The sequence below is a fragment of the Camellia sinensis genome, chromosome 10 (genome assembly GCF_055761805.1).
Source record: "Camellia sinensis isolate YWXY chromosome 10, ASM5576180v1, whole genome shotgun sequence".
Lineage (NCBI taxonomy): Eukaryota > Viridiplantae > Streptophyta > Magnoliopsida > Ericales > Theaceae > Camellia > Camellia sinensis.
In genome coordinates this window covers 114,495,682-114,516,014 of record NC_138970.1, presented here as the reverse complement: position 1 = coordinate 114,516,014, position 20,333 = coordinate 114,495,682, and the positions used below count along the sequence as shown (strand labels likewise).

The 20,333-nt window shown below is 37.1% G+C and overlaps 1 protein-coding gene and 1 pseudogene across 2 annotated transcripts; one reads left to right on the top strand and one right to left on the bottom strand.

The window, feature by feature from the left end:
• The first annotated feature begins 5,995 nt into the window (after positions 1-5,995).
• On the top strand, positions 5,996-14,271 carry LOC114302937 (BTB/POZ domain-containing protein At1g63850-like; annotated as a pseudogene). Its single transcript, XR_003643556.2, has 2 exons — positions 5,996-7,304; positions 13,757-14,271. The product of XR_003643556.2 is annotated as a BTB/POZ domain-containing protein At1g63850-like (transcript).
• LOC145801264 (uncharacterized) lies at positions 13,019-19,222 on the bottom strand. The gene is made up of 2 exons (XM_082892061.1): positions 18,952-19,222; positions 13,019-15,059 (listed from the first exon to the last, which is right to left on the bottom strand). The coding sequence occupies exons 1-2, from the start codon at positions 19,027-19,029 to the stop codon at positions 14,772-14,774; spliced, it is 366 nt and encodes a 121-aa protein (XP_082748187.1). The 5' UTR covers positions 19,030-19,222; the 3' UTR covers positions 13,019-14,771.
• Positions 19,223-20,333: the final 1,111 nt, after the last annotated feature.

The window sequence follows — 20,333 nt, the reverse complement described above, 5'->3', positions numbered from 1 at the left end:
CGAGTCGACACTTCGCCATTTGCTGCATTAATTTGGTTATGATGCTGTCAACCATTCTTGTGCTTGGGAGGTTGCGCGCTTCTTGAACCCAAAGTTGAAATATTCTGTAGCATTTGAACACATCTCACCGTAGCGTCTCCCCCTGGAAAATGAGTTGTACATGTTCGATAATAAATAAGACCATTAGGACGAATATTTTGGGTACATTTGAAAGGTTGGTGGAACATGTGGAACATACCTAAAAAATGCATTTACCCAATGTTGTGGATGTGCACTTGCTAAAAATTCGGATGCAATTGTTCATCCTAATTTATGGAATTGTTCAGCTTTGTGATAATGGTAACAGTTGGTGGGTACGTGCAATGTCGTAATTTGCTTACCAAACCAGCATAATGCATACTGTTTGTGTAACGCAGCTTGTCCTTCAGATTCCTTTGCAAATGTTGGAGACATAATGCATGTTCTGCATTCAGGAATACGGTTGGCATCGCTTCAAGTAATCCGAGATTCCGGTCTGATACGAAGGTTAGAGGTCTATCCCTATGTACCACCTGGGCGAGATGTTGAAGAAACCAAGATCGGTTTGCGGTGTTCTTGGAATCCACAACTGCATAAGATAAGGAGAACAAACCTGTTAAGCAGAATGAAAGTGTAAGATTCATTATATTATGTTAACATGGTTTGTGGGAATAATATAAGCATGCCGGGTCAATGCATCCAATTGACATTTTGAATGTAGTATGTTTGGTTTCACCAAAAAATGGTTAAGTGTCATTGTATAAGTTGAATGTACTGACCTTGGTTTTCGTTTTTCGCGGTGGTGGCAAGTAAGCACCTTTTGTAGCACCCTTTTAGGAACGTGACGTCTAGGAAAAGCAATGGATGACAATGGTTGAACTCGTCGTTACATGCTTTGAATGCTATGAAGTATCGTGTGAACTGGTGTGTGTGTTCATTGTACTCGATATTGATGTGGGTACTGGGGTTGTGTTCCATTGCTGCATTACTATACCAACGCAATTGATCAAACGAAAACGGAGTGTGCACCGAATAGTTCGCCTCTCGCTTTTTCGACACCTAGCCACGTCACACGATAAGTGATGTTGAGGCCGTAATCTTGTTTCAAGTTCAATATAACTTCGGTGGGACGGGTTTGTGGCCCTTTCGCACATGTTCGGATATGATGTCGGCAACAAGATCAGACCCGATGAGTGGGTTTGTGGAAGTACAAACAACAACACCACAAATGTGTTCACTGTTCCATTTACGTTGGTAGAAAAACCTATTGGCCTCAAATTTCCTTTCGTGAACAGGCCACGTGCAACCCTTTGATTCGTTCAAAGCACAAATAGCCGTTACGTGAATAGAGTCATTTTCGAGAAACTTGATCTGGAACCCACATTTAACAGCATATTTTCGTAAGAAGTTGTGAAATTCAGAAGCCCCACCTTCAAAGTGTTGTCTGACGTGGGTAAATCCAGTTGCCCATGGAGCGGAAAGGAAGACTTTTTCTTTGTGCGGATAAAATGATTGCAACAGGTTGACTTCATCATCCACTTCCATTTTAGTTAGTACCGTAGCCCCAATCGTGACGTAGGTGTGAGTGGTCATTAGATCACTAGCAGGATTATTGTTTCCTCCCATGGTGATGTTAGATGATCACGTCAACCGTCTGCAAGTGAAACGAATAGGCAAGGCAAATCATATTCTGTATGCCTACATCACTCTGTAACATGAAGTTGTTGTAGCTCGGGATCTTGTAGAACAACACAACTTTTCCCGACAGGAGCCCGTTGAACTTTGAACAAATAAAATCAACAAGTTTAGCAAATGTGTTCGACGGTTGCAAACTGTACGCAACATTTGTGAAGCGGTAACAACATAGAAGCATCATAAAGACATCCATCTGCAACATAGCACAAGTATTTGCACACAAAGATACACGATTAAAGATATGAACATGATCCGTGATAACGAAATGAAATAATTACGATATGAATACATGTCACACCCCAAAACCGCCTCTAAAAGTTTTGGGCATGACCTCTTCCGAAACAGACACAAAACCGATATATGTAACATATGGGGCCTGAACGGAAGCACTTGATAACAAAACAAATCGATTCCATTGAGCTACTACTATTATACCAGGATCACAACATCACACTAAGTAAATAATATGCAGGAAACTTGCATACATATACCTCGACTCAGGCCCACAATTGGGCGTATAACGAAAATATTAATGAAAGACAACCAAAGCATAAGCCAATAATCTAATAACACTTTACAAAATGCACGGGCTTCAGTTAGTGCCTAGACACATCGAAGTTGACAAAAGGGAGACGAGCCTTAAGGGTTAGGACTGGACTCCCGGTTGATTACCTACAGAACTCCCGGTTGATTACCTACAGAAACAGACAGAATACAGAATGAGCGAAACTTAGTGAATAATAGTACATAAATAATGTAATATTCAACTTGAAAAACAAATTATATAACTGCAGAAGCATATAATTAACTACATTCTGTAATTATTTCCAAAACAGCCATGGGTCCAGTTTTCTTAACAAAATGGCTTTAAGCCCAGTATGTACAGAACAGCCATAGGCCTATAGATAAAGAACGGCCGTAGGCCCAGAAATAATAGAACGGCCATAGGCCCAGAAATAACAGAACGGCCATAGGTCCAGAAATAACAGAATGGCCTTCGGTCTAGAAATAACAGAACGACCATAGGCCCAGAAATAACAGAACGGCCATAGGCCTAGAAATAATATATGTATGGACTCAAGAGGTGGCTAGCACGGATTCTAGAGGTGGCTCCCACCAAAGTATAGCACTTAGTTCCATACAACACTTTGTTCCATACCAAAAAAACATCAGAACATATTAACTTCATAATCATACAGAAAATATACACATTCTTCCCATTATTCACATGAATTAATATAGATAATATAAGTTTAACTGAACGTCGCTGATAATTGTTAGCAAAAGATGAACATATTCCACAGATTGAACACTTCTAGAAATACGTAGATACCATAGTTCCATACCATAAATCAATAAATTTCGGGACAAACCACAAAGCAGAATAACTTCAGATATCATCAGAACTGACTAGTCTCAAAGTTATATAGAGGCACATAGATTCTTTCAATCATTTACATAAGTTAACGTAATTAGTTTACGTTTAGCAGAATACTAATGACAATTGTTAGCAATAAGTATAGCGTATCCCACAAATTGTACATGTGCCATCACAATACTATTTGTAGGGACAGAACAATTTACCTCATAATAGTCTTGATTCATCATTGACCAAACAAAATGATTCGAAGTACCCAAGCATCATTATTCCATTTGGTTATCGTGTGTTCTTAAGATTAATTTACGGATAACAAAACATTAGTAACGCCCTTTCATCTCTTTAAACAGATCTCTATGTCATAAAACATATATTAACTCAAACAGAAGATAATATCAAGTTCCCAGTAAACGGGGTTTACTTTCATGAGTGCAGTTCTTATGCGAAATCATAGGTAATTAGAAGTTATAGCACAGTACCGATAAACATTAACCGTAGTCGGAATGCAGAATGGTTTCAGAGTCATGTTGTTGTGTGCTAATTCTTTCGATGCTCACATCGATTCCCAACCAACACACATGGTAACATAATTGCTCAAGGAGAAGAAAATGTCAATAACAATAATTTTTAACGGAAAATAATAGACGTTTGAGGTACTATTACTCACAGTGCTGTAACGGCGTGCTTGTCCTTCCCGGGTTAGGCCCTACACATGTACACAACTTAGACGTTAATTCCTTTTCTTTCTAAATTCGTTTCCTGCTTCATATCACTTCGAATGAATTTATAAGCATCTTAAGGGCATCAAACACAAATTCCAAAAATACCAGAGGGTTAAGCACGTAAAACTGAGCAAACGAATTTTTGCAACATGGGCCGCACGTGCGGCTGTGAGCCCCGCACGTGCGGCATGGCTTCCCACACGTGCGGCAGTTATTCCCGCACGTGCGGCGATTCCAGCAGTGTGGTCCGAATTTTTCCAACAAAACCCAATTCTTTGAGAGTACTTGCGAGGTTCAAAATTAAGCAAACTCAATACAAACATATGGCTCAAACTTGCATAAAGATTATTCACATCTTGGTTAGATCCTTGATCCCTTAAATTTACAAGCATAATCAACAACAACTCACTTCTTCCATGTTGACTACCATTAATACAACAATATATATATACAACCATGAAAATTCAACTTAGAAACCAAAGATTAAAGCATAATCTCCCCTACTTAACTCAAATCAACCAACCACAAAACAAATAATAAACACAATTCTTCAATTAAGTAAACATCACATATGAAACTTCAATCAAAACCTTAGCCCTCTCAATTCAAAGAAAATCCTTACCCATGTCCAAGAAAGATCTTATGTAAAGTAATTCTTACATACCTTGAGTTGAATTCCTCTAAATCTTCTAAATCTCTTAAACTCTCCCTTGAAGAATTTCCCCTCTTCCTCTCTGACTTTCCTCTCCCAATCTCACTCAAGAGATATTTTGTTTTTGAGTTAAAAGTTCTTCCATGTCAAAAGATCAAAGGGCTTGTATAAATATATAAGGTGAATAGGACAAAATTTAATCGTTTAATCAATCCAAATCAAATTTCTACAAAAATGCTTATTATAACCTAAAAATTATGCTGATCTCAAATGTGAACTCAATGTCGGATTATCAAGCCTCTAAGGCTCTCAATTTTTGAGTCGAACACTATAATTGTGACAGACATCATCCCTGCTAAACAGATATAGGTCCGTATTCATAGAACTCACTTAATTAAATTCAATTCCACATAACATTTTACCGTAAGCATATAAATGCCCAGAATAAGGGATCGAAAATATTTCAGAAACAGACACGAGGGTCGGGTTATTACAATACAACTGCAATCCATCAGTCGGGAATGCAACAAGCAATGATTGTGCATCGTTGAGTATGTGCTGTTGAGAGGGCATATCTGCCCGGAACACATGATTTTGGGAGTTGTAATTGGGCAACGAATGGTTGTTCAGTTTTGTTCCACTAGTGGGGTGTGAACAACATCATTGATTTGTGCGGTGGGATGAATGCGTGTTAATGTTGGGAGAGGACTGTGTAATACCAAGTGTCGAATGTACCTGTGTGTGACGGTGGTGTTGCCATTAACTATTGCACTTCCTGATTGTTACACCAAACGAATGATCTCAGAATGAAAACCCTAATTGGAATTCTCATAAATGAATCTTCACCACTGTCCGTCGCACAAATCTTGGGATTACACATACCAAATATAACAACAGGACATCTCCATATAATGTGTGAGGGCATATCCGTCCAATATGCACTAACAACATTCAAAAAAGGACTTATCAGTCATGAATCCTGTCTCATATGGACTAGTCAATCAAACAGAAAATCAGCGGGACCAAACGGGACATAATTCATCTATATAGGACTTTCCGATAATTTTCCATTTTTTAAACTTTAAAACCAAACAGAGTTTAGAAACATGACCTTGTTGGGGAAGTGGCTACTTTTTTGACTTTTTGGCTTTTTGACTATTAGACTATTTTAATTTTTATGTTTGGGAAGTTGGATTGAATTTTTTAGTTAATTGTTGTATTGAAAAATGTGTTTGAAATGATGTTTAAGGCTGAAATGACAAATTTGTCCCTAACCTTACTTTTTCCAAAATTAGTCTAAAGGAGCAAAATTGTCATTTACCACCTGTGGGATAGTCTGTCAATGTGACAATGATAAGTTATCAGTGTATTGTCTATATGACAGTGTAAGCTGCCACTGCCGAACTGTTTTTGTTATAAATATAAATCATTAATTTAAAGTATTATTTAAGATTATTTAACTTTTTTAGCCTTTAGGGCTATTTTAACCTCAAACTTGATTCCAAACACGTAAACAACAAAGCAAAAACAATGGTCCAAAACATAGATCCGACAAACTCTCAAGACATTTCCGGATAAAAAGATCCGACTATAAAACGCTCCTCTCTCTCTCTCTCTCTCGTTTCAATTCAATCTTTCTCAGAAATGATAATCGGTAGCAATCTCGGTGGTGGCCTGTCAAAGAAGAGGCAGCGCGTGGGGAGCAACAACCGCCTCTCCTCCACCACCGCCGTCATCGACTCCTCCCGTCCCAACGGAACCCTAACCGACTCCTCACGCAAACGTCCGTCTCTCCGCCGTTCCAATTCTCACTCATTACTCCCCCCTCCGCCTCCACCACCGCCGCCGCTTGTGGCGGCTTCAACGACTCCGCCACCGCTGACGTCATCCTCCGCCTCTATTTCGAACAGCCATCGCCATTCGACTCCGCCGTCGATCCCGTCGAACAAGCCAATTTTCAGGTCTACCTACACTCCGATGTCCTTCGCAGATCGAAGTATTTCGCTGCATTGTTATCGGATCGATGGAAGAGAGAGTCCGGCGATACGGATTCCGAGAGCTCTCGGAAAATCTATCAGTTCAATTTGGGTGTTTCGGCCACGACTGGATCAATCGACAATCACTTGACTGTTCTTCAGCTTCTCTACACGAATGATTTCTCGAGTGTGATAGATTGCGTTTCGACGGCTCTCTCGATACTTCCCGTGGCTCTCGTTCGAAGATTGTGTTAGGTCTTGCTTTCGATTTCTCGAGGCTGTGTCGTGTACTGAAGAGGAAGAGAAGATGATTCTCAGTTTTGTTCCTTTTCTAAGAGACGAAGAGTCTAAGGAGCTTCTCGCTAGGGTTTCGCCTGCGAAGAACGATGCATCAGAGGAAATGCTTCACAGATTGATTCTTACGGCAGTACATAACCATCCGAACATGGCATTCGCAAAGGCTTTCGTAGCGAAGCTTTTGAGGCAGTTCTCGTCGAGAGAATCGGCACGGATAGTGTTGGATTTAGCTTTCCAGACGAGTTTGAAGATCGTGAAGGAGTCATTGGAGTATTCGAGCCCGGCTTTTAGAGGAGACCATAATGAGACGGAGCCTATTCAGAGGTTGAATTTGCGTTTTGCGATAGCATCTGTTGTGGTTAATCGAAAGGATGATTGAGTTGAGAGTGGCAGATAATGCCGTGAAGGACGGGAGCGAACAGGATTCATTCCCGGCAGATTTGCAGAGGGCATTTCGAGATGATGCGTGAAGGAATATTGTGCCAGGCCTCCCTGCTGTTGTGCTTTGATGCACTTGCAAGCTTGCCAATGCTGTTGCTGCTGGAACCATTTTGGCTGATAAACAGGTTCTGCTTTTCAACTTGTTATAGCTATTTTATCCAAAAGATTATTGGGCTCTGCTGGCGACTCCCAGTGGGGGTGACCCCCAGTGCCACATGGGGGGCGGCTGCCATTGGCTGAAAACCCAAAAAAAAAAAAAAAAAAAAACAGTTTTTTGGGCCAATGAGAAGAGACCCCAGCACCCCCACTGGGGGTCTCATGCATTTTCCAAGATTATTGCATAACTGTTTTTCATGAAAATTGATGTTTGTTTTGCATATTGAACATTACTCCTCTCAATGGGCTTGTTATGGTATGAGAGTACAATGTGATATGAATGTGCTAATCTCTGTTACAGTCCATTTGGATTGGATGATTTGGGTAGAAAAAAGAATAAATTTTTTTTTTTTTTTTTTTTGAAAGCAGTAGGTTTACTTTCTGCTTCATCATTTACCCCTGTGCCCTATCTTTGTCACTTGTTTTGACTAGCAAACTATGTTGGTGATTAGACAATATTTTTCTGAGCAAGTTGAATGGTTTTGACCTTGCGTTTTGAGTTTGGAACACCTGTTATTATTTAGGTGATTTTTTAGAATCAATCACTTACTTATTGTACTCCTAGTTACCTGTTGCTGTCCTAAGACACTGTCATTGTTTATAAATTTTTGGACCATGAGAATACTCACTCATCTGATTGTTCAAAGAACGACAAAATACTAATTTCAGAACAAAATTTATGAATTCAAGTACAATTTTTTTGTTTTGAAAAACCTGGGCTCGTGACTCAGCGATAGCTTGTTAATTTAGACTAATTGATATTGAGCACCTTATTTTCTCCTTTGCCATTATTTTCATCTTTTGTTTATTTGTTTATATTATTTTTATCATTTGGCCCCCGTTCATCTATGAGAATTTGCTACTTTTCATCAACATTACCTTGTGTACTTACATTTTCTATCCAAAAAGAACTCTGTTTTAGATTTTCTAAACTCTCCCGTTGCTCATCTTTGTGCAGTTGCATGTTTTGTTTCGTTTTTGTTTTTTGGTGATGTGGGTTAGGTTTTTTTATTTTTTATTTTTATACCTTTCTTTGTCATTGTATCTTCTTCTTTCACTTTTGATTTCTTTTGCAACGAGTTAACATTGTAAAAGAGGACCATTGTAAGACTTTCCAATATATTGATTCTTCATAGCCATGATTGTTGTGGTTTTGTTGCTATTATTGGTGTTGTTCTTCTTTTTGTTTTTTGAATAAATGGGTGCAAGTCTGCAAGAAAGATGTTTTTTCTTTATTATTATTAACTTTTTGATTGGCACAGGGGCATCTGGATCAAAGCCCAACTAATCCTCTGGGGTGCACTGGCTAGGGCTGTTCACGGGTTGGTTCGGCTCGGGTTTACCCTTTATCCGTCAGCCGAACCGACACTTTCGCTTTAATAAATTAGTGATCCGTGGTCAACCGAAGTGTGGTTCGAAATCGACCGAATTAAAGAAGACGGTTTGACGGTCGGTTTGGTCGAATTCGAAAATCTAAGTAGGGGTGAAATTTTTATGTAAAATATTGAATTAAATCCATACTCATAAATATACACACACATATATATGTATATATACATATACACACACACATCTATGACAGTGTATGAACAAAAATGAAGAAAAAGGGAGAAAGAAAGAGAAAGACTCACCATCGTAGCTGTAATCATCTCCATCGCCATCGCAGATCGTTGCCATTGTTAACTACATCGTCTTCACCACAACCATTACCATCAAAAGAAAGAGAAGCACAGATGAATCATGAGGGAGAGATGAGTTTGTCTCTCAAAGAAAAAGATGAAAAATGAGAGAAAAAGAAAGGCCAGAAACGAGATTGAAGAGAGAAAAGAAGAGATTCTTCAACTTTTGGTCTACCTAGGGTTGATGAGAGAAAGAAGAAAAATGAGAAATAAATCTGTGAAGACAATAGAGGGAGAGACTCATCATTTTTGTTCTTTCCACGGTTTATGAGAGAAGAAAGAAGAGAGAGGGGAGGAACAAATGAGAGTAAGTAAAGAGAGAGAAGGGAATGACTTTTCAATTTTGAGTCTTTCAAGATTTTATGAGAGACATAAAGTGAAGAGAAATTAATCTCTTTGGAAAGTGAAGGGGCAGACAGACTGCTATGAATACTCTCAATGTAAATATATAAATATTATATATATACTCATTATTGTTTCGGTCGGGCTGGGTTTGTCGGATTTATATATGAAAAATTCATTACCGACCGGGAATCTATGAAATTTAGTATAGAAAAATCACAGCCGACTGTTCTTCTCTTCGAAACCGTCCGTGGCAGCCCGGACGGTTTGGGCGGGTATTCGGTTCATTTGAACAGCCCTAGCACTGGCCCTCTGCAAGAAGTTTCCCACAAATGCACCACTGTTAATTTAAGGGTTTTTCCCTAAACCTTGGAGGGAGTACACCCTCAAGAACCATGGCCTTGCAACCAAGCCAACCCCTTGGGGCTATGTTTTAATAGTTTTAATATATTTATGTACTATGAAATAAGAAAAGAACAACAAATCAAAAAGAAAAAAAAAAAAAAGATAATAATTTGGTAAAATATTATTATTTTGATTTTTAAACATTTATGTCTGTAAATTATAAGTTTTCATATAAGTTTTCATCGAAGTGTTTAAGGTGGTGAATTGCAGTTCTACTTGTTCATAGTTTTTCATTAGACCTTGATACCTTACGGTGCACACGCCTTTAATAACTATGCCCAACCCCTTAATTAGGTAGTTTTCAAATTTAGGTATGATATTTTTATTTTTATTTTTAATGAATAATACCCACAAGGTTGATCTATTAAAGGGCGCTGCATTAATATATATATATATATATATATATATATATATATTAAAATGCCAAGAAGATTTCTGGACTATTTGGAAATAGTTTTACTGTCACGACTCCAAACCGCCCCTAGTAGTTTGGTGCCGTGATGGCCAGTAATCCGTAATTACCGAAGGCCAACTTTCAAAAAACTTAACACAATCAGAGTATAATAATCGGGGCTAACAAATGCGGAAGCAATAATCTAGAATACGAGCAGTCCATAAGAGCTGTGCGTAGATCAAATGCAATGCCAAACATTTCCAATTAACTTTACAACTTGAATACAACAAAGTAAAATACATGTTACATCTTGATCAAAAGGCTTCTCGAGCCGACATATACAAAATACAGCTAATACAAGCCAAGAAGCATGATTTTCAAGATTTGCCGACATGCAATGAAGGGCATCGCCGACGTAAATACAAAAGCAAAGCCGACATAAGCACGAATCCAAAACAAGCATCCAAAACGATCTAGGTACCGCCGCCGTCCTGCTCATCACCTACATATATATAGAGGGGTGAGTACAAATACTCAGTGAATGGTACTAATAATAAAGGTTTTGCATGAATGTAGCCGAGGTCCTTCAAAACGAAACACATCAAACTTTAGCAAGACGAGGGATGAACCGTATTCATCAATCAAATATTACAACATCGGCGAAGCAAGGGATGAACCGTATTCATCAATCAAATATTACAACATCGGCGAGGCAAGGGATGAACCGTATTCATTAATCAAATATCATAACATCGGCGAAGCAAGGGATGAACCGTATTCATCAATCAAATATTACAACATCGGCGAAGCAAGGGATGAACCGTATTCATCAATCAAATATTACAACATCGGCGAGGCAAGGGATGAACCGTATTCATCAATCAAATATTACAACATCGGCGAGGCAAGGGATGAACCGTATTCATCAATCAAGTGTCATAACATCGGCGAAGCAAGGGATGAACCGTATTCATCGATCAAGTGGTACTGCGAAAGTTTAGAGTCCTCCAGCACAAGGGACTTGTGTTACTTAGGCCCGTAGCCCGATTTAACAAGGACCGTATCCTTTTATACTTAGTACTGCGAAAGTTTAGAGTCCTCCAGCACAAGGGACTTGTGTTACTTAGGCCCGTAGCCCGATTTAACAAGGACCGTATTCTTTTATACTTAGTACTGCGAAAGTTTAGAGTCCTCCAGCACGAGGGACTTTCCAAGAATAACAATCAAAACAAGGCTATTTATTCATGCTTAGCAAATACCCACGTCAAAACAAACAAAACAAGATTTATCAAAAGCAAGTGTAACATAGCTTTATTAGAAATACCACTCACCTAGTTCTTCAGGTGTAGACTCAAAGCAAATATCAAGGACCTACAATCACATGGCAAGTCACATTCTCAAAGCAAGCTCTCTATACATGCAAATGATCTCGGCATTCTTGCCAGATCCAAGTCAAAGACAAAGCAAAACAAGCTGGAAGCTTAATCACTGCTCCCGTCTCATAAAAACACACTGGGTACCGTCCAGGACTATGCCGAGGTCCCGTTAAACAAGGTCAGGAAAAACCTGGGTTTCCCTTTGAAGAACATGAAGAACATGATCATTTGAAAGATGGATGCAAGTTCACAACTCGTTACAAAAATCTGAGTTTTCATGCCAAGAGTTCAAAATATGGACCTGGATACCCATGTAAGAAGGTCATGCAAGAACAAACACAAAAACATGGTTTTCGTTCCAACTTTCGGATCAAAACGAGACTTTCTTCAAAAACACATGAAAACCATTTTCTCTTTCCAAAACTAACTTCAAAACGATGCATGACATGCAAAACAGATCCGATCATACAATGCAGCTAGATAATCCATAACAACATTCAAAGTAGATCAAGAATCTTACCCCAAATCTTGAATCTAACGGTTCAGACCACGAAGATTAAGCTTGGAAGACTCACTCTCACTCAAGAACTTCTCTTCCTTCTCTCTAGAGCTTCTCTCTCTAAAACAAAGATTGAGACCAAAAATGATTTGTTTCTAAGTCTGCCGGCTGTCTTAACAACTAGCTCGGACACGTGGCGTTATCGGGTTGGTTTAGCTCAAAAGGTGATTGATCGATAAGACAAGTCTCTGACAAAGCGTGTGCAGCAAGCTCGGTAAAACACATCGGCAAGAATTGACATCGGCTCAAATCAAGGATCCGGCAACAGGATAACAAAACATCGGCTAGGGAGGACGACACTTGACTAAGCTGTACCACACCTTGGTCGGGGTGTGCCACATCTCGGCCTAGGCCATACCTGCCTGCGGACAAGGTTCACTGGGTGCAAAACATCTCGGCAATAAATGCTCGAGGTGTAGGTGGGGGTCGACCAAGGGGTTCCAAGACAGTTCTAAGCACAAGGGTTCAAAGGCGAACTAAGCTCAGGGCGACCTCGGCCACACACACACGAAGCAAAGAACAAAATCATGCAAGCAACTGTAAGCAAATCAAGGCAAGACAAAACCTTCAAATTAACATAATAAAGCAAGATCATGCAAGAATGTATGCAAGTATGACAAGAGTAAGGTGAGGGTTGTTACATTTACTCCATATGTAGTAACTTGTTAGTACACGTGGCTTACTTATTTAAAGGATCAAAATTTGTAATATAACAGGTCCCATTTGCGAGAGCAATTGTATATAACTTTAGTATCATTGAATGAGTTTTAACAGCATGATATGTATACCATCTTTGCCGGATCTAAGGCATGGGACAAAATCAATGGTTTAATCATTCAATCGAATACTTTATATGTACAGTTTATTCTTAAATGGAGCCGATTGTATGTCCATCATTCAATCCTTTAAATAAGCAAGCTTCGTATGCTGACGTGCATCTATATATGGAGTATATTTTTTCTAGTTTTAACATAAATGTTGGTTCTACTTATTTCAATTTAAAGCGAAAGACGTGATCTCAATTAGTTATGTCAGCTATGTGGATCCATTTCCTTTAAGTTGACTCAAATAGAGCCATGTTGCCTATTGGGCATTAAAATTATATATCATAATTAGCCTTTACTTCATTTTCTTTCCCTTTCTTCTTCTTCTACTTCTTACCCTTTTCTTCCACAAATCCAAGATCTGAACATGACCTTAATTTCGGTTTCAACATAATTCCCAATAGGCTAGATTTACAATAGTCTTGAGAACAAAGTAATTTTTCTGTGCTGTTTGTTTTTGTAGTTTTGTAAACCATAAACAATAGCTTAATGTTGGAGATTTGAGTTTAGCAATCGCTTCACTGTGACTTTACGGGAAACAACAAAATTAGGAATGGTGTAAAAAGAGCTTCTACAAGGAATTTGCATACTATACACGGTGACATGAGTTCTTCATATCTTATGGCTGAGGTTTCTGTTGTTAAAACTATGAACACTGAATTGTCTGGTTGGAAGTTCAGAACTTCGATCCAATGCTTTTTGTTGAAGAATAGTAGTTCAAATTTTTTCTCCTCATATTATTCATCGACCACTTTTTTTTTGTAAAGAGTAGCCATTTCTTCTAAACTTAGTGTGGGTAGTTTAGATAGCTGACTTGCATTATTTTTGATTCTCTGCCACAGGTTAGGATGAAGCTCGTTAAAGATTGGCTTCCGTGTTGAATGTATGCAAAGACAATGTCTCGCCCATGCTGCCCTGTCATAAATCACTGTATTTGGAGCTCGAAGAAACATTCCTGAAAATTATCGCTGCACTGCCCATGTCATGCACAGGAGTTGTTGCAGCAGTGTCTCAGCTTCTCAACTCGAAATGTTGAAGACTGTCCTCATTTGCTAACTCCATTCAATACCTGGTTCCGTAGTGCAACTCATCCCCCACAAGCCGAAAATCTTTGTGAGTAGGGTTTTGAAACTTGTGTTTGACAGTTTTAACAGTCAGTATTTGTTCTACCATAGGTTTCATGCCTTTCCTGTCAAATATTGTGCATATTGATATGATGTTAGGGTGTAAAACTGATGGCTGTATATATGCCTTGGTCTCTCTTGAAAGCAAACCATGTAAAGCACCTGTAGTTCGAGAAAATAAATCTTTGAAGGCTGTTGCCAAGCCGACTGTTTGTGGCTGTTTTTCAATGCCATTTGATAGACTTGATTCCTGAGTACGATAATTATATATATATATATTAAGTTTTTGAATTTATGCTTGTTCTTCGTAGATTTAATGAAATCCGAATCTAAATACATCATATGTTGTAATGATTTTGGATTAGGCATCACATGGATATCCTGAATATTGTGAATCTCCTCCTTAATTTCTCAAACTTCTGAACTATATTGTATGGCATCCCGGTATAAACACATAATTTTAACCCATTGAAAGGGATCTCTAAATCTTTCTCCATCACCAAAACTTACTGCTATTGACAATTTTAATGAAACATAAACATTGAAAAAAAAATAAAAATTCACAATGATTATGGAAGTCAAAATCTGCTATTTCCTACAAAATCAAGCGGAGAGAATGCCGCTATAATTCTTATGTTGTTAGAAGTACCATTTCGAATTAAAGCCTCAACTACCACAAGCTGAAACCAAGGAAAACCAATATAAGAAACACGTTAGGTTAGCAAGGTTTTGACTATGCGAGAGCATAAATATATGATGTTGGGCTAGAAAGTCCAACAAGGATAGTATAGGCTATAATAGCCGCCTTCTGAAGTTTCTGGCAAGCTCCTTGGTAGGTTCGAGGCAGCAAGCTCACACCTATCCCAATTCCAACACAAATGCTGAGGCCAATTCCAACACCTACCCTCCCACCAGCATTGAAGCGTGACCTCTCTCCATTTTCACCTCCTAAATTCTCTGTACCCGTGTAAAGGTTGTCGTAGTCTTCGTTTTCTGGTTTATAGTTCGGGTAATCTGATACCTGCAATTATAAAAGCAGATAAAAAGAATAAACTCAGTAACTGATTTTCAATACCCCTAAAGCAAACTAGCATTTCATTCAAAGACAATCTGATACTGCTAGTTAACAAAATTTAAAAAATTCAAATCCATTCAACTTCAAAGCATAAGTTAGACTCAACTTTTGGAGGCCCTTGGGAATAGTATGTTTCCTCTCTTGGCCTAAATTATAACCCATCCACCTGTTTATAAACAAATATAGATCTTCGGCATTGTCATTGATAATATGATATATCGAACTCTTGGTATGAAAAAAAGTACTCTTTCTTGATTAAGTTGGTTGATTAGGGTAAAATTGTGATGTAGGACAAGATTTGAAGAATTTTTGGATATGTTTGGTTTGGTTTTGGGAGAGTAGTTTTTAAAAATTGTTTTGGGGAGAGAGTTTAGAAATTTTTTTGGTTTGTTTGGTTGTGTATTTCGAAAGTAGTTTTGGAGTTTGGGAGTTTGGAATGATTTGATATTTTGTTATTATTGAGTAGATGTTTGTGGGAGAAAAAATAATTGAGGAGAGATGAGAGAGAAAAAGTGATCGATTGATAGGTAAGAGAGAGAGTGATTTTGGAAATTGTTTTGAAAAATTTACAAACCAAACAAATTTTTTTCCAAAATCACTCTACAAATCCAAAGCAAACATACCCTTTATATTTTTAGTTTTAATATTTTTGATATATTATTTTTTAATTTTATTATTTTGGAATTAGATTTTGACTAGGATTTTAAATAGTTTAGAATTTTAGTTTCCTATTCTCTTAGGTTAAGTTTCCTAATTTATTTTAGAATTACTTTTCCTACAAGTTTTAGGTTTAGTTTATTATAAATAAACTTACAAGCATATGTATTAGAAATCATTCAATCAATAATATTAAGATATTTTTTCTTCCTTGTGGATTCAAGGTTCTATTTTTCTCATGAATTTGAGAGCCTATTTCGTCTATTAGAACGATATCTAGTCTCCGTGTATTCCGCTGCGTCAAATTGTGTCATCTATACGTACTTGTTGAAGAATATAGTTTGTTTCAGATAAATGCCTAAGTAATTAGGTAGACAATAGCATGGGCATAGAATGAACAAAAACACACTAATGAGATAGTAAAATAGTATTAAATATAATAACCATGTAGATAAGTAATTAGGTGTACAATGGCAGGTGAAGAATTAAGTTAGAAAATAGTATTAAAGATATTGACAGTATAAGATAGTACCGCCATGGTGCCATGTGAGATCTTGGTGGTGAATGAAAACAATGCCACACAAAACAACCAAAAAAAGGGTAAAATAGTGTATTGTTCTATAACTTAGAAAAATGTGCCAGACCCATTCTCTACTGACCCTCCTAGGATAAGATTTCATAGATTCTGAAATATGTATTTTTATTGGTCCAAAATTGTGGAGCCTACAAGTTTAGGTAAGGTCAATGCACTGTTTGGATAGTTTCGGACCAATCAGATAGTGTGTATTGCTCATACACTTTGATAGTGTGTGAATGATGATTTTCGACAGCAACTACGTGAATAAAATCAACATAGGCAAAGTTTAGTGCTATACCAGAGCTTTCCTTCTTATTTTTTCAATTTTTCTTAAATATTTTTAATCCTTAGGTTTTATTGTATAGTCTAAACCGACTTAAAAAGTAAAAAATTTGACTCGGGTTGGTTTGGCAATCACCTAATATAACCAAAGAGCTAAAATGTCATTATAAAAAAAATCATATTCTCTCTATTTTTCTGCCCGTCTTTTCGTAAAAAATAAAAAAATCAACTAGCATGGTCAGTTCCCTAAACTTGTGTAAAAACAAAAATATGTCAGCTTATAAGCTGTAGCCAAAGGAACCGTTGCTAGCAAGCTAAACATCCAAAACTTGGAAAAACAAAAGCTCATATTTTGGTATTGAATCCAACATCCCTGTCCTCATTTGCTTCTTGCAAAGACTAAGTTGCACGGTTTTAGTTAAGATAATCGGAGTACCATCAAAGCAACCGGCAGCATAAACCTCGGTTCTTGGTGAATCCGATTCCTGACCCGTGTCCGGTTTCCCCTTCAAAAACCTGGTTCCAGCATCCATTTCTGATTCGCAATTCATGCTCCATCTCCGATCATGATTCTCTGATCCCCCAATGCAACCATTATTAGGACACAACTCTAGTACCCGAGATAGAATCCGAACATCCTTATCAAAAACATTAAATTTCACACTTTGGGCCACCCATATGCTATCAGTACACACAAATATTACTTCTTCGGATTTCTTGTCCAAACGATCTCTTCTGAGAAGGGAAGTGTGACACCCCAAAGAATACCACGTGTTGTAACTTGTCATTATCCATATTTGAATACCTTAGGCCAAAATAATTATTCCATTGACTACCTCATTTTGCAAAATATCTGATTTAATTAGCTTACAATGTTCTAGAAATCAAAATATGAAATGATAAGACGGAAACCTTAGAAGATATATATAACTAGTAAGAAACTTGGAGATGAAAATATGTTTTAATGAAACTTAAGAGTATAACTAGTTGAAAGATTATCAAGAGTTAGGGGAATGCCTTAAGCTTAAGTTTGCGAATACTAGGATGTGCCTATGCACTAATTGAGGAGTTTGAAGATCTTAGACTAATGTACTCCTCATTTTAATACCATATATCATTTTGCTGATCGGGATTAGTGTTAATCAAGCAAGATTAGTGAACCGTAATCAAGATTAATTAGGTTAAGTAAGATTTAGTTAAACCTTGATTAATTAGAGACTAAGATCAATTAACTAAGCTAAGTAAGTGAGATTAGATAAATTGGTGAGGCATACAAATGAATTATGCATACACCTCCCTCTTGCCCCACCTCACCAAATAAAGCTCAAGACCCAAATCAAATAAGAAGAAGAGACTCCAGAAGCCTAGAACTAACGTGAAGGAGTTAGAGAAGAAAGGAAGAATAGAGAAAGAGAGAAAAGAGGGAGAGCACAAGAACTTCAACAAATTCAATTTAAAAAGTGTTCTAAGGTAAGATTTCTATCCTAATTCATGTAGTAGACCTTCCTAGCATTCAAGATCAAGAAAAAGTTAGGATTAAATTGATTTAGGAATGAACAAGTTTGGAAAATAATAGGAGAAGTTGAGGTAGTGAAGAATTAGGTAAGAAAGGATTTCATCTCATTTTGAAGTTGTTTATGGTGTACTTGAAACTTATGAACCTTCATCATCATATATCTCTTTGATTTGCGTAAGTTTTGGAGCTTCAAATCATGTTTAGAGTTCAAGTTCAAGAAGTTAATTAGAAGCCGGTCTTTTGTGGTTGTGCTGATTTGTAGAATTAAGACATGTATTGTAATATGTTTATTATTTATGTCTCTTATTAATGTAATGGTTCTAAAGAGAATGTATGCTTTTATTTCATATAGTTATGCACTGCTTTAAATGGATGTTGTAAATGGACTTAATATAGTAGATAATGGCTTCCACACATGAAAAGATGTTGTAAATGGACTTAATATAGTAGATAATGGCTTCCACGCATGAAAAGGAGATTTTGCCCCAACTTTATTAACGCTGTATTTGGTTGAGAGATTTGGAGAAAAAGAGGGAAAAAGTCTTGCTTTTGTTTTCTTAGGTCTTTGGTGGTTAAGAACTACTGGCCAATCACTACACCATCTTGTTTGAGGTGAGTTGGGGTCGTGACAGGAAGGCACACAATGAGAGTAGGTGCCGGTTCTTGCACCATTTACTTCAAGAAGGGTGTTGGGATTTAGTGGAATGTTGTTCATGGTAAGGTAGGTACTGTGGAGTTGAATTATCTACCTCACATTTGGTGATTCCCACATAAAAGACTTTCAAGTTAAGCCAAGATAAGGATACCTGGTGAGAAGAAGCGTGGATCGTCATCATGATGTTGTGGAATCCATTTCTGTTCACTGATTCTTGAGAATCCTCCATGGATGACAGAAAACTAATTCTCTTTTTTAATGTAGTCCATCATTATTGATGGGGATGATATTTTGAGGAATTCCAAACATGTGTGACTCGTATGAGTAGAGGAACCTAAATATTTTTGAGATCTGTGAAGTGTAGATTGGGAACAAGTATTTAGTTCCGGTCAATAAAATACTACAAATACAAATGAGATCAATTGGTGTTACTATTATACCTAATATTTACTTAGATTGGGTGTGAAGCAGCTGTTCTCAAATTCGAACCTACAACCTCAAAATTATAGGTCACTTTTTAAGTTGACTGTTTAACCCAGCGTCACGTGAACAACCCTATCAAAGCAATTCACTAAAAATAATTCAGATAGTGAAACACCAAGAAATAAAAAAACTAAACACGCTTAATAGATGAACATTTAAAATTTTTCTTAAAAACGAAATGTGTGAACCAAATTTATCATCAGTGTGATTTACAAGCCAAGTTTAAATCTACACCATTCAATTCATTTTTTACGATAAAGTAGTTTTCCGTAATAGAGGGTGAATGAGAGAAGAAGAAACCGTGTTTAGTGAAAAAGAAACTAGTAAAGAGAAATCCATGAAAGGATGTGAAAATTTATTTACATAGGCAGCTCTGTAGGTATGAGGAAGTGCTTGCAAAATTATAAAAGCACAAACTTGTTCCCAAAAAAAAAAAAAAGTTAAAAATTAAAAAAAAAAAGGCTCAAGCACAAAACTAAAGGGCGAAAAGGAAAAGAGAAGAGAGAGCCATCCTGATTAAGACTTGACATATTGACATTAAAAGTGTGAATAATGATAGTTAAAACTGTATTTGAATTATGAATTTGAATAGAAATTTATAAAAAAAAAAGTAGATAAAATATAAATAAAATTTAATTACATTTCTTTTACATTTTATACATTTTTTTTAAAATTCTTATTTAAATTCATGATTTAAATATAGTTAAAAAAAAATAAAAATTAACCCGTTCTGATTTCCAACAAAATTGCCGGCAATGCAAGACAAATTGTGCACGTTATAGAAACAACCAAAACACCTTCTTCCCTCTCAATTCAATAGAGGGTTGTTTTAGGAAGTAACTGACTTTTTAATTTAATGTGTAAAAAAATAGAAAGAATTATTAATGTTGCTAAATTTCTACATCATATATGTTTACCATGTTCACTTACTATGTAACGACCCTCACTCTACCCTAGTCATGCTTACATATATTACATGATCTTGTCTTGATATATTGCATCTTTGCAAACCTTGATTTGTCTTGCTTAAGTGTTTCTCGCATGTTTTGT